This window comes from Dendrobates tinctorius, unplaced genomic scaffold, assembly GCF_039654945.1.
Source record: "Dendrobates tinctorius isolate UK_male_01 unplaced genomic scaffold, ASM3965494v1 ptg000140l, whole genome shotgun sequence".
In the NCBI taxonomy this organism is placed as follows: Eukaryota; Metazoa; Chordata; class Amphibia; order Anura; family Dendrobatidae; genus Dendrobates; species Dendrobates tinctorius.
Window position 1 is genome coordinate 10428218 of NW_027361808.1, and position 15471 is coordinate 10443688.

The 15471-nt window shown below is 44.0% G+C and overlaps 1 protein-coding gene across 3 annotated transcripts in view; it reads right to left on the bottom strand.

Annotated features, from left to right (window-relative positions):
- LOC141049027 (saccharopine dehydrogenase-like oxidoreductase) overlaps positions 1-15471 on the bottom strand; it is a 279626-nt gene that overhangs the window by 123267 nt on the left and 140888 nt on the right. For all 3 annotated transcript variants that reach the window (XM_073545128.1, XM_073545127.1, XM_073545126.1), the window contains 2 exons: positions 10101-10150; positions 9524-9654 (listed from right to left, as the gene is read on the bottom strand). In XM_073545128.1, coding sequence (XP_073401229.1) covers positions 9524-9654; positions 10101-10150 — 181 coding nt within the window. The remainder of the gene's footprint in view (positions 1-9523; positions 9655-10100; positions 10151-15471) is intronic.

A 15471-nucleotide genomic window follows, 5' to 3' on the forward strand; every position in this document is an offset into this window, starting at 1 on the left:
GGGACGAGTTGTACTTTTGAATGACACCATTGGTTTTACCATGTAGTTTTCTAGAAAACGGTAAAAAAATTCCAAGTGCTGTGAAATTGCAAAAAAGGGCAATCCCACACTGGCTTTTTGTTTGGCTTTTTTACTAGTGTGAGGCAATGACCCCTGTTACAGTTAGGGGGCGCTGTGTAGTCTCCCTAGGATACGCATGGTGCCGTATTGAGGCTATGGGAATGCATTGTGGTCACAGGCGTAGGTAGGGTTCGCTGTGTGTTCTCCCCAGGTTGCGCATGGAGATGTATGAAGTCCATAGGTGTGCATGGCCGTAGTGGTGACTGGAATTGTGAAGGGTTAATACTAAAATCAGAGTTGAAGTTTCGTTTTATCCATTCTCTGGAGGTTTCGTTTCTCCGTTTTTGTTGCTGTAAGATACATTTTTATAATTGGCATGGGCTGTCATGAAACCAGACTGTTCTCATCAGGTACAAAGATAAGGGAGGCGGGGGTGTAAAACTCTGAAGACTATGCCATTATACTACTTTCCACGCTATTTAGGTACGGACATATATGTAGTTTCCGGTTTTCTTGCAATATTATTGGCTTATAAAGTGAAATGATGCTATTGGTACTTGAGAACCTTGCATAATTAAGCAAAAGATTATAAAAGATGTGACTAAAATAAAGAGGCTTAGTGATCTGCCTCGATCCTCCCGTACAGAGACCCCCGTCTCCGTGTGGTCATTTGAGTTGCTAGCAACACTGGAATAATTTGGAAATCACTGGCTCAACCGTGAAGGGTTAATTTAGCCCTCCCAAAATAGCTACCTCAACAGTGGTGCCCAACGTGGGGCTCCCGAACAGGGACGCCTCTGCTCCCGGAGGACAACAAGACAAAGGACCCTCGGAGCGGACACAGGTGCTGGAAAATTGGGACTGATCATCCCCCACAACCACGGTAAGTTGGCAGTTATACTGTTCAGACTGACCGTTGGTGTGGTTTTCCTGTGCTTGTTGCTGCAAAGAGGATCTGAGGTTTGTCCCCTGGTGGGGTGATTCATGGGTGGAATCATATAGAGGTGCAGTCCCGTTGGGGGCCCACTGCTCGAAACGTACCTCATAAGGGATGAACACCCCAGATTGACCAGTGATTGTGACTCTCTTTATAGTCAAAATATCCTGAAATTGCCGATCATTATTAGTATTGGGCGTGGTGAGTGATCGAAGACTGTGTAGGATACGTAACTCAGGTATATATAGATAGATATATATAACCAGAGGTGTCCGGAGGGATAGTCTGAGACGCCCTCCTCCTTTCACTGAGTACCACGAATTTTGGGCTTACCAGAGGGGGTTGATCCTGTGGAACAAACGGAGACGGCTGCTCCAGTATTGTGCACAATTTGTCAGGATATTTAGCTCTAAAGGAGAGAATTATGTTTCTGTGGAAGAAAAAGAAAAGTTTGGAATTGTGTGAAGGATCAGATACTGTTAGTCTTATGATTCAAAGACGAGGAAAGAAATTTGTCAGGAATGCAGGAAAAATATTTTCGATTCTGGGATTTCCTAAGGGCGGGAGGCTACAGCCTATGCTATGGGATGAAGGAGTTAAAAAAATAAAGGGAGATTGACTGATGATGGATTACTTGAAGGCGCTGAGGAATTCCGTGGCTTGGCACATGAATTGTATAATGAAGGTTATGTGGACAATGAACAGCAAGTGAATTCTGATTGTTTCTGTTACTGCTATGTTGAAGAAGGAAAATTGTCTATTATTATGACAGGGACGGGATGTTTTGTGGTTCAAGAAAGTGACTGTGGTGTGAGAATGTGATTGATTAAAGAAGGAACTGATATTAATGAGACAATGTGTCAGGCAGACGAATAGTTAAAAGTGATGATTTGAAAGAAGAGGTCTCCCTGCTAGATGACAATTGTACAAGGAGACCGAGAGTCGCAGCCCCCACCTTTTCTTTGTTAAACGCTCACGGTATCTATTATCAGCCACCGCTGCCAGCCTCAGTCCCCGCTATGCCTAATATTGCTAGTGGTTATGGGGATCCAAGGAAAAAAAAAAAGTTTTCAGAAGACTTTAACCTGCTCTGTTCAGGAGAGAGAGAAAAAAAAAAAAGCAAGCTAGCAGCTGCTTCAGTATCCCCTCCCATCTTAGCCCACACCATATCCCCCTTCGCCCCCACCGCAGCTGCGAGCACACAGCCAGTCTCTTATCAGTATCATTGAGTATCATTGGAGCACACAGCAAACTCTGCCCCCCCTCAGACTTCAGCTAGTGGCAACCCTGCTCCTCAGCCCCTCCCTGCTAATTCTCGTTACTGCTCAGTTTGTAATCTCTCCCACATGTCCTGTAAATTTACTAGGGGCAGATTCATTATCACAGTTCTGCTCCGGAATACAATTCCAAGATGATGGTCAGATGTTTTTTTTTGTTATATAATCCCTATGTAGATGAAGACAGTGAGGAAATCTGTATTTTGCATGCCCTTCCTACAGTTATGATGGCCCTGATAGGCCCAGATCACCCCCAATATTGCCTGAGGATCAATGACTCACCCCATACCTCTCAGAGATACCATCTAAACTCTGGTCAAAAAGGGCCAAATGATATAGGGAAAATGCCAGTAGAACCAGTAAAAGTGTTTCTCAAACCTGGTGCCCCTTTTCCCAAAGTCCATAAATATCCTTTGAAACATGAACAGGAGCGGGGCCTTCAGGAACAAATACAAACGTTACTTGATAACGGTGCTCTGGTACCCTGTGTTTCTCCATGTAATACGCCCTTGTTTCCCGTTAAGAAAAAGACCCCACCTAGCCAGCCCCTGTGTACCGGCTGGTACAAGATCTACGGGCAGTTAATGCAGCTACTATTCTGGAAACTCCAGTGGTGCCTAATCCTCATACTCTTTTGTCCCAAATACCCCAGGATGCTGCTTGGTTTACAGTTATTGATCTTACCAATGCCTTCTTTAGCATTCCGTTACACCCAGATTGCCAGTTTCTATTTGCATTCACTTATCAGGGACGACAGTTAACATGGACAGTTATGCCACAAGGGGCCCAAAACAGTCCCAACCAGTTTGCAAAAAAATATGAGCAGGTGTCTTTTGCTATTTCTGCCATTGTTAGCCTCCTTAAGTATCTGGCAGCACTGAACTGTCGGGTTTCGGCCTCGAGACTTCAGTTCTGCCTTGGTCAAGTGATATTCTTGGGTCACTGTCTCCTTCAGGGTGCCAGACACCTCGCAGAAGAAAGAAAATTAGCTGTCAGCTCCCTTCCTTTACCAAAAGATGAAACTGAACGCCAGCGTTTTCCTGTGCACTTATTTTTGTCAGTGGATACCGGATGCATCCCGCATAATGCAACCCCTTTACAACGCCTTGAAAGACGGTATAATGAACTATAAGGGAAGATGGCAGTGATGAGGATTACCTCCAACATGATTGTTCCCAACTTCTGACTGAAGAAACAGCTACTGCACCAAATGTCAGTGAGAATCCGCTCCCAAATCCTGATCTGGTGTTATACACGGATGGTTCAAGATATGCTGACGAGTTTGGTAGATTCCACACGGGATACGCTGTTACCAGAGGACACTGTAGTTCACGCAGCTGCACTCCCGCCCTCACAGTCAGCACAAGAAGCAGAACTCCAGGCTCTGTCTACTACATGTACTTTGGCCAAGAACAGACGCGCTAACATATACACGGACTCACGGTATGCATTTGGTATTGCTCATGATTTTGGGGCTCTATGGGCCAATCGAGGGTTTATTACTACTGCCGGAACTCCAGTGAAAAATGCTGAAGCTGTTAAAACCCTCATGGACTCAAATTACCTACTCAGGTGGCTATTATCAAAGTTAAGGCGCACGGTCCTAGGACCAGTCCACAGACTGTTGGCAACACATTTGCGGATATGCAAGCAAAAGCCGCAGCTCTCTTACCCGTTGAACCAACTACACCAACTATGGTGACCACACACTCTCATCGTAAACAGTTACAAGAAGCACTGACCCTACAACCTGATGATCTACACAACAGACTGAAGTTTTCTGTCGGACCCCGCGAGACCGTTTAATGACGATGCAGAGAATGTCTCCAAAGGAAGAGGTGAAGCAATGGAAGACTGATGGGGCACAAATGGATAATGGTCTCTGGAAAAAGGACCAACTCGTGTGTCTCCCTAAGCGGATGTACCCTGCTATTGCCACAGGGGCACATGGACCTACACATCGAGGAAACAATCAGGCCCTCGCACTGGTGCAAAAATTCTACTGGGCCCCGGTTCTCCAGTTGGCCGGAAGCATTCCCTGTTACCAACATGACTGCAAAAACTACAGTGAAGAAACTGGTGATGGAAGTTATATGCAGTTATGGGGTTCCAGAAGTTGTTGAAAGTGACCAAGGCCCGGCCTTTTCTTCTCATGTGTATCAAGAAGTTCTGACAATGCTTGGATCCACTGTAGCCCTCCATACTCCGTACCACCCACAATCCAGTGGGGAAGTTGAGAGGCTGAACGGCACACTGAAGGGACAATTGGCCAAAATGATGCAGGAGACTATGGCTCCATGGCCAGAGCTCCTACCCATTGTACTATTGTTTGGTGGTAGGCCCCCAGTTGCAAATTTCCAGCCCCAGCAGTTATCAGAAGAAACTGACCGTGCTGTTCAATGTGTTATTCAGCTCAGTAAAAATCTTGCTAACACCCATGTTCTAGTTTTCTTTTCTTTTCCAGATTCAGCAGAAACCAACACCTGTTATAACCTGAAGCCTGGTGATTTGGTAGTCGTGAAGAGGCATGTCAGGAAGCACGGACTAGAACCCTTGTATGACGGTCCCTATGAAGTCCTCCTCATCACCCAACAAGCCAATATCAAATAAAGGGGGCATAATGTTTTGGTTTTTCGCATTTTCCATATTATTATTGGTAGAAGTTAAAAGTTAAAGTTAGAAGATATTCAATGACTCAGAGATCAATACGATAAAGATAATGATCGTACTAAGGACAGTTGGTGGTCAGACACCTTCTCCTTTCTCAATCCAGCCAACTGGTTTAAGGGAATGGGGGGCTGGATAGCTGGGATCTTACAAAGCTTGTTACACATTGCTGCCTGTATCTTTGTTGTATATGTGATACTAAAACTTGTTCTTTGGTGTATTTCTGTATGTATTAGGAAATTCTGCACTAAAACAGCTAATGATGATACCAAAGGTGTCATTGCCCCTGCTCTTCTCTGCACCGATCTCAAAAGGCTACTTGATGAAGATGTTGAAGCCAAGCACATGGCTACCTACAAAAGATCCCCACCACCATCATCAAAAATTGTTATTCGTGAACTGCAGTATACAGGGGGGACGGGTGTGCCGCGACAGCCATGACTGTTAACACGTCATCAGTCATGTGAAGACCAGTACCCCTCAAGCTGTTAGCTTGGGATAGCACCTCTGATGCTGCATATGTGTTAAAAATTTTTATCTAGGGGGGAATGTGAAGGGTTAATACTAAAATCAGAGTTGAAGCTTCGTTTTATCCATTCTCTGGAGGTCTCGTTTCTCCGTTTTTGTTGCTGTAAGATAAATTTTTATAATTGGCATGGGCTGTCATGAAACCAGACTGTTCTCATCAGGTACAAAGATAAGGGAGGCGGGGGGTGTAAAACTCTGAAGACTATGCCATTATACTACTTTCTATGCTATTTAGGTACGGACATATATGTAGTTTCCGGTTTTCTTGCAATATTATTGGCTTATAAAGTGAAATTATGCTATTGGTACTTGAGAACCTTGCATAATTAAGCAAAAGATTATAAAAGATGTGACTAAAATAAAGGGGCTTAGTGATCTGCCTCGATCCTCCCGTACAGAGACCCCAGTCTCCGTGTGGTCATTTGAGTTGCTAGCAACACTGGATTAATTTGGAAATCACTGGCTCAACCGTGAAGGCTTAATTTAGCCCTCCCAAAATAGCTACCTCGACAGAATGTAGTTTAATAATAAAAAAAACCAAGTGTAGTCATGGACAGGCTATTGTCCAAGACAGATGAGGGGAAAACCTGCTCTGGAATAGGTGTTTTGAAACTGATTGCAGTATGTCAGTGGTGCAGTCTGTTTCATTTCTGGTCTGAGTTTTCTATGTGGCTGAAGGCCACAGGTTCTGAGTTAAAATCCCTGTAAGTAAGGGGTATGGGTGTGTCAGGTGGAGAATCAGTGTCAGTCTGGTGTGTGCTGATGTGCAGAGCAGAGGCCTGCAGTGCGCTGGCTGTGCGTGTGAAGCAGTGCAGGCCAGCTGAGCCAACAGTCAGGGCAGCTGAATAGCCTGGCACCCGCAGCGTACACAGCGATGCAAGTCATCCACGGTAACTGGTCTCGGATGTGGACAGTCCTGTACCCAGAGGTGAACCGGAGGTGGATGTCCTGTGCCCGAAAGAAGACTGGTGTGTGTAACGATTGCAAAACAGGTGAATATGGTGCCCGGCTGCGATCCGGAGGATTTCCTGGACTGTGAATTGCTGTGTGAGTAAACAGACAGTGATGCAGTGGTGTAGGACACCCACGGGAACTAGTCAGAGGAAGACTGGCGTGTGTAGTATCTGCAATACGAAATGCTGTGTGAACAGAAACTGGGATACAGCGGTGCAGGGCACCCATGGGAACTAGTCAGAGGAGGACTAGCGTGTGTAGTGCCTGCAACATGTAATGCTGTGTGAATAGAGTCTTGGATACGGTGCATAGACACCCATGGGAACTAGTCAGAGGAAGACTGCCAAGGAAGAATGGGCAAGAATTTCAGTCTCTCGATGTACAAAACTGATAGAGACATACCCCAAGCGACTTGCAGCTGTAATCGCAGCAAAAGGTGGCGCAACAAAGTATTAAGTTAAAGGGGCCGAATAATATTGCATGCCCCACTTTTCAGTTTTTGTATTTCCACAAAAATTTAAAATAACCAATAAATTTTGTTCAACTTCACAATTGTGTCCCACTTGTTGTTGATTTTTCACCAAAAATTAACATTTGGTATCTTTATGTTTGAAGCATGATATGTGGGAAAAGGTTGATAAGTTCCAGGGGGCCAAATACTTTCGCAAGGCACTGTATATGCACTGAAGTTATATGCATTTGTCTGGATTGGACTTTTAATGCTGTGAGGAACACATTAGGGTAAGTGCACACGCTGCGGATTCTGCTGCAGATCCGCTGCGGATTTGGCCTCTGCGGATCCGCAGCAGTTCTGTAGACAGTGTACAGTACCATGTAAGTCTGAGATTTACAATCCGCAGTGCACATGCGGAAAAGCTGCGGTTTTGAATCCGCAGAAAGAATTGACATGTCAATTCTTTCTGCGGATTCCGCTGCGGTTTGCCACCTATTCCATTGTCCAGGTGTCAAACCGCAGGAGAAAACCACAGGCCAATCCGCAGGTAAAACCGCAGGTCATTTTACCTGCGGCTTTACCTGCAGATCCGCAGGTGAATCCGTAGCGTGTGCACATGGCCTTAAAGAGACTTTTGTGTTTGAATTTTGTGGGCCACTGCCTCTTCACTGCGTACGGTGCTACCGCTGCCTTACAGTAGGTTGACTAAATGCTAAAACTGATCTGCCATTATGATTCTCCTGGTCATTATGAGTTCATAGACACCAAACATGTCTAGGTTCTTTTTTATCTAAGTGGTGAAAAAAAAATTCCAAACTTTGCTGAAAAAAAAAAAACCCGTAGCGTCTCAATTTTTCGAGATTTTGGTTTGGGTGAGGGCTTATTTTTTGCGTGCCGACCTGGTGTTTTTAATGATACCATTTTGGTGAAGATACGATCTTTTGATCGCCCATTATTGCATTTGCAATGTCGTGGCGACCAAGAAAAGGTAATTCTTGTGTCTTTGACTTTTCTTCTCGCTTCGCTGTTTAGCGATCAGGTTAACCTTTTTTTATTGATGGATCGGGCGATTCTGAACGCGGCGATGTGTTTGATCTATTTATTGTTTTATTTCGAATAGGGCAAAGGGGGGCGATTTGAACTTTTATATTTTTTATTTTTTAAAAAAAACCTTTTTTTTTTTTAACTTTTGGAATGCTTCCATAGTCTCCATGGGAGACTAGAAGCTGCCACAACCCAATCGGCTTTGCTACTCAGAGGCGATGATCAGATCGCCTCTATATAGCAGAATTACTCACTTGCTATGAGCGCCGACCACTGTGTGGCGCTCACAGCAAGCAGGCACTGACAGCCAGGAGACCTATGGCTGTCATGCCAACGAATCATGTGACGCGGGTCACCAGTGGGCGGGTTTCCAGCCCGATGGCCAGAAGCGCAAATTAAATGCCACTGTCAGCGTTTGACAGCGGCATTTAACTAGTTGATAGCCGCGAGTGGATCGCGATTCATGTGCCAGGAAAGATGTGGGCTCACAGTTGGAGCCCACACCAAAGGGAGGGAGTCCTACATCGGCGTACTATTACGTCCGATGTCGGAAATGGGTTAAATGTGAACACACCTTGTAGGGAGTTCATCTGCTGGATTGGGTGTAGAGAAAGACATGTTGGTTCCTATTCGACCATTTCTACTGTGGTGAAATTGATGCCACTTCTGTGGTGTAAGGCCCTCATTTCTGTAAATGTGAACACACCTTGTAGGGTGTTCATCTGCTGGATTGGGTATAGAGAAAGACCTGTTGGTCCCTATTCTACTATTTCTAACTGTGGTGAAATTGATGTCACTTTGGTTGTGTATGCCAATAATTTTGGGAAATGTGCACACTCCTGGTTATGTCTCCTTCATGCGTGTTGCCTGTAGCAGTAGGCCTCCGAGACAGTAAGGCCTCCACTTCCTTGAACTCAACTACCCGTGTTACTATCCTAACATTTTTCTGACAATGGTAGTTTAGAAAATTGATATTTGTGCCACCTGAGTGTGGCTCAGCATGAAAGCAGGTAGAGGTGTTGCATGTGTTATCAGGGCTCCCAGCAAAGGGGCCCTACACTGATCCCTCACCCTCCTTGTCTTACTGTGACGTTCATTGGATAGCTGTAAATGCTGTCCCAGACCCCGATACCTCATGCCTGGCTGATGGTTGCAGTTCCATGCTGCAATTTGTACTGTGGGTGAATTGAGGCCACTTTCCTGATGTTTGTCCCTCATTTGATGTGTTTTGGCTGCATTTGGGGCTGTTCTAAGGTGCATGCGTTTATTTTTGCCTCCCATTGATTGTAATGGTGTCCGGCGAATATTGCGAATTCAGCGAACGTAATCCGAATCGAATATTGAAATATTTGCTCATCTTTACTCATTACAGGTGGGGAAAAAAGACAGCTAAAGGTAATGGTTCTTTACAGTTAAGCAGTCAGACTGTGGAATGCCCGACCGCAAGAGGTAGTAATGTCAGACACTATAACAGCTTTTAAAAAAGGGCTGGGTGATATCCTCAGTTCACACAATATTGGGGTTGATAGGCCCATCAAGCTCAACCTAGGTCTTTTTGCAACATATTTAAACACAAGAAAGTTGGAGTTAAATTAATCTTACCTTCTTTTTAACTTTTTACCAATAACTGGAAGTGGCTCGAGGGCCAATTGCTTTCTGAAATTCTTCAGATTTCCCTGATCTTTAGCTTCATGAATAGCTGATTGCCAGGTCCCTTCATTAAGACACGTGCCCTAAACAACAACATAAGTCTGACGAGGTGCATCATTTTATAAGTTGTGCAAAAATATTGTGACTTGCCATTTCACCCCAGTCCCACCCATCTATGACAATATGGGCGAAGCATGTGCGGCACGGGGTGTGACTAAGTGACACCTTTCACTATTTTGAGATCTAAACTTTAAATTTCTTGTTAATCTCTCTCACAGTACACACTGACTCACTGATAACAGTATGCTACTGACACAGGAGTGACTTGAAGCTCATTGGCATCAATGCAAAAGCTCCAAAGGGCTCCAAATTATTGCAAGTCTTTAATAGCATTGGTCATTTTATATAGACGAATAGGGACTTTTGGGGCCCCCTTAGACTCCAGGGCCTGGGTGGGACTACAACTCCTGCACTCATTGTAGTTACGCCCCAGGCTACTAATGTTTATTTCACCAAGAATAAAACTAACCTCTGGTCCAGACTTTAAAGACAAAAAACCTTCTACAGCTGTCAAGGTGCCTAAAAATTAGAAAGAAAATAAACATATAAAGTATTTTCCGTGTATCTTCTTGTCCACATAACACTAACAACGAACCATAAAATGTAGATGTGACTATTACTATCCTTTGGCCATGCTCACACACAGCATTTTCGTAGCTTTTTTATGCAACTAAAATTGCAGAAATCTCATGTACAGACTTGTTTCTTTCCTGACTGAATTTTAGAACTGCAGAGTTTTTGAAATTGTAGCAAAATAGGAGGTTTGAACACAGCATTTTTACTTCCAATATAGTGGGATTTAGCTGCAGAAAAGAAAGCCGCAAAAATGCTGCATGTGTCCTCATGTGTTTTAAATTCAAACATTAAGGGTGTGTGCACACGTTGTGGATTCTGCTGCGGATCTGCAGCGGACTTGGCCCTGCGGATCCGCAGCAGTTTTTGCTGTGGAGTACAGTACCTTTATTTTCAATGGAAAACAAAAACCGCAGTGCAAACAAAAAACTGCAGTGCACATGCTGCGGATTTTTCCGCACGGATTTGCTGCGGTTTCAAATCCACAGCATGTCACTTCTTTGTGTGGAATCCGCAGCGGTTTCACTCCTGCTCCATTGTACAGGTGTCAAACCGCAGGGGAAAACCGTAGGCAAACCCGCAGGTCTTTTGACCTGCGGATTTAGCGAAATCCGCGCGGAAAATTCCGTAGCAGAATCCGCAACGTGTGCACACACCCTAACTTTAATTAAGGATATGAATAACAAGAAAAACAAATATATACAATAAAAAAGGGTAATGTCTAGGTCGGATATTGCTAGGATGTAAGGCAGTTCCAGTAATAGAAATAAAATGTTTAACCCCTTCACGCCGCAGCCCTTTTTCGATTTTGCATTTCTGTTTTCACTACCCTAATTCCCAGAGCCATAACTTTTTTATTTTTCCGTCAATTTTTGCAATGTTAGGGCTTGTTTCTTGCGTGACAAATAGTAATTTTAAAGGACACTATTGGTTTTACCATATCTTGCACTGCAAAATGGGAAAAAAATTCAAGTGCGGTGAAATTGCAAAAAAAAGTGCAATTTCACAATGGTTTTTTTAAATTTTTTTTTTTTACCATGTTTACCAAATGCTATATATATATATATATATATATATATATATATATATATATATAAAGGGTGGGGAAAATAAGTATTTGATCCCTTGCCGATTTTCGAAGTTTGCCCACTGACAAAGACATGACTAATCTATAATTTTAACCCCTTTCTGACCGCTAACGGGATAGTACGTCAGCGGTCAGACTCCCCTGCTTTGAGATGGGCTTCGGCGGTGAGCCCACCTCAAAGTCGCAACATGTCAGCTGTTATGTACAATAGGAGCGAACGGAATCGCGATCCTCTCACGCCTATTAACTAGTTAAATCCCGCTGTCAAACACTGACAGCGGGCATTGAACTACCGCTTCTGGCCACCGGGCCGGAAGTGAGAGCATTGCAGACCCCGTCACATGATCGGGGGTTGGCGATGCGTTACCTTGACAAACAGAGGTCTCAGAGACCTCTATGGTTGTTGCAGGCACATTGCTATGAGTGCCGCCCGGGGGTCGGCGCTCATCGCAATGCAGTAAATCTGCTACATATGGGCGATCTGCTCATCGTGCATATGTAGCAGAGCCGATCAAGTGTGGCATGCCAAAAGTTAAAAAAAAAAAAAGGAGTTTAAAAATTAGAGAAAAATAAAAAAGCCTAAAAGTTCAAATGACCCCCCTTTTGCCCCAATCAAAATAAAACAAAAAAGAAAAAAAAAAAAAAAAATCACACCTACACGTTTCATATCGCCGCTTTCACAATCGCCCGATCAATAAAAAAAAAAAAATTAACCCGATCGCTAAACGGCACAGCGAGGAAAAAATTAAAAAACTTAATTTTTTTTTTTTTTTTTTTTTTAGTTAACTTTGGAACTTTTCTTCACCACTTTGATAAAAGAGAACATAGAAATGTTTGGTGTCTATAAACTCAGAATGACCTGGAGAATAATAACGGCAGGTCAGTTTTAGCATTTAGTGAACCTAGCAAAAAAGCCAAGCAAAATACAAGTGTGGGATTGCACTTTTTTTGCAATGTCACCGCACTTGGAATTTTTTTTTACGTTTTAGAGTAGAGGACATGCTAAAACCAATGATGTCGTTCAAAAGTACAACTCATCCCGCAAAAAAAAAAGCCCTCACATGGCCATATTGACGGAAAAGTAAAAAAGTTATGGCTATGGAAAAAGGGGAGCGAAAAATGAAAAATCGAAAAAAGCTCCAGTCATGAAGGGGTTAAGGAGAGGTTAATTTTAACATTGAGAGATAGAATATCAAAAATGAAATCCAGAAAATCACATTGTATAAATTATATAAATGTAATTGAATTTTGCAGTGAGAAATAAGTATTTGATCCACTACCAACCATTAAGAGTTCTAGCTTCTACAGACTAGTTAAACGCTCCAAATCAACTCGTTAGCTGGATTAAAGACAGCTGTTTTACATAGTCACCTTTAGAAAAGACTCCTGTCCACAGACTCAGTCAGTCAGACTTTAACCTCTACAACATGGGCAAGACCAAAGAGCTTTATAAGGATGTCAAGGAAAAGATCATAGGCCTACACAAAGCTGGAATGGGCTACAAAACCATAATTAACATAATTACTATGGTAGGGTGCAATGTAGATAAAGAAGTGATATGAAACAAAAGTGTGAATAAAGGTATCTTTATTGAATAACAATATATTAAAAGACAAATTAAAAAGACAAGGCAAAAAGAGGCCTCCAAACAGTGGGGAAAAAGTGACCAGCAGCAGAATGGTAATAAAGTGCTGAAATTAGGACTATGGGAATACAAAACCATAAGTAAGATGCTGGGTGAGAAGACTGTGGAGACCTGTGTGTCATAACCAGTGCCTTCCCCCCTCCCTCCAATCCCGTAATGAAACACAGACAATCCTAGGTGTGTTGAACAGGTCGGTCACAGTTTATTAATTACATAATCAGAGAAAGGCAATTACACTTCGTAACGGGTGGCTTGCGCCAAGATCATGTCTGCATTCGACAGGCAAGTTGCCCCAACGAGCGGTTACGAACCTTTGCCCTCCTCTGCTTCTTCCACCACGGAGGATCCTGTGTATAACCTACACGGGACTCCGACCCCCACCCATCAGCGTTAGGGCCTGTTCAACCCCATCCTGTAAATCAGACAGAAAAATATCGAGGCCAATGTCCGTCAGGTGAACTCCATCCAGTCTTAATAGTCTTGTGTTATCCCGTTGCAGATGGTGGTGACGAATTACGATACCGTCTTTTCCTCTCACAAATTTTCCCATCCGGGCGTTGAATTTCCTCCTTGTGCGCTCTATGGCTTTTTTATCTCTTGCGCCTCGCCAGACAGCCCATGGTATCATCTCTGACCACACCAGTATCATATTTGTGAATAAACAGGGGAGCCGTTCTATATCCGTTGTCATCCATTTATACAGATCCGCCACCTTTTGCTTGCCAAGATTATTGCCACCCGCGTGTTCCACCATTATCACCGGGCGCTTAGCCCTCCTTGAAATGTCAACCATCTCTGTGAACACCTGTTTCCATTAGAGGCCTCTGATACCCCTCCAGTTAACCTCTAGGCCCGGGAGGTAAAAATTCCTTCCTCCCGGACATAGTTTGGCCCTTTTTTCCGCCCAATAGACATAGGAATGTCCTACAACCCAAACTTCAACTCCTGCAAGAGATAGCATATGTTAATTCAGCAAATCAGGTCTTATGTATCTGGCGAAGCATGCGGATTTCCAACGACCCATTCTCTGAACCTCGGCCTCTGACACTCCTGCCCTAGCTGCTTCTGTGGCTGCCCCGATACGGAACGAATGTGTCCCGTACTCTTTTGGATTTGCGCCGGTTTTCTCCAAGCATAGCTTAAAAATTGCTTGGAATTGGTACTTTGTCAGAGGGGACCCGTCTGTATGAGTGAGGAAAAATCTACTTGCGTGCTTTATTACGGCGTATCTTTCAACGATCTCTAGAGGGCAAACAGGGCCATTTGATGCGTTAACCAGAACTCATGAGCCCCTACCAGTGGGATTGCATTTGGATTTCCTAACCCGAATGCGCATAACTATGTCCTCATTAATTAGGCCACCTTATGACGCTTTTTGACCGTGGTAGTAATTTGCTCATGCGCAGCGCTCCGAAAAAGGCGATTGCAAAGGCTGCAGATATAAGGACCGCCTCGTATTACGATATGCAGACTGATGGGGATATGGAAATAATGTCATGCAATAATCTCAGTGATATGGGGCGGCGGCATTCTTGGCTTGGTTGAAGCCTTTTCCATCCTTTAACGGCTTGCTTAATGAAAAAATACTTTGTTACATCCTCCCATCCCATTAATTGAAAGAAAAAGATTAACTCCGATAATTTCCGTTGCACCGACGTCCCCAAAGCCCTGCTTTCCTTCAGCCGTACTAAAAACTCCGCCGTCGCTGAACCTCGTGTACGGTCGTATTTATCAACTGGCCTACCCTGGCTTAATGAGCACCACTACTCCCAAGCCTTACCATAGACCTGCCAGGTAGCCGGCGACACGGAGGCACGGATTAGGGGCATCGGTGATTGGCCACTATGTCCCACAGGGATAGTGGACACTGAATACCCAGTGTTTGCGTTTTGGGATGCTGGATTCTGAAAGCCTGGCAATTGGAAAATAACAATGCGTTAATTATATTGTCATCTACTTCCGCCATAATGGTGGCTCTACACCAAATATTGTTTTGTAGGCATAGAAGCGCTAACCGACGTAATAGAGCAAGTGTGGGCAGGGATGAAGATGACATGTGGTTTAGACACCTTGCTGTTTTTGTATTTTTTTGTTTGGAAACGAATGTTGCTATTTTTCAACTGATTAGCCCATATCTCCACAGCTACCACTATTGCAAATATCTCCCCTAGGGCTGGGTCGCGACCCCAGCTTGATGTGGTCCATAGCTCCGGCCAGTCGTTTTTGCACCATTGGTTTTTGTAGATTGCCGCAAAACTTTCTTTTTTGCTCCACCCTATTGCCATCCCCAAGTCCTTGCTTGCAGTCTCTCTAGCCATGACACGTGTGACCGTTGTACGATTGCAGGAACGTCAGCCATACTAGTAAATCTGCTTTTAACGCACGAGTGAGCTTAATTCTCTGGCCGGGATGAGAAGCTCCCTTTAGTTGCCAATGATAATCTGCGCGAGAAAGCCCTGCCGACCGGCATTACGCGGCAGGCGAAAGTCAGTAGATCCAATAATGCTTGCATTTGCTTGAGTGTTACCTTGTTAA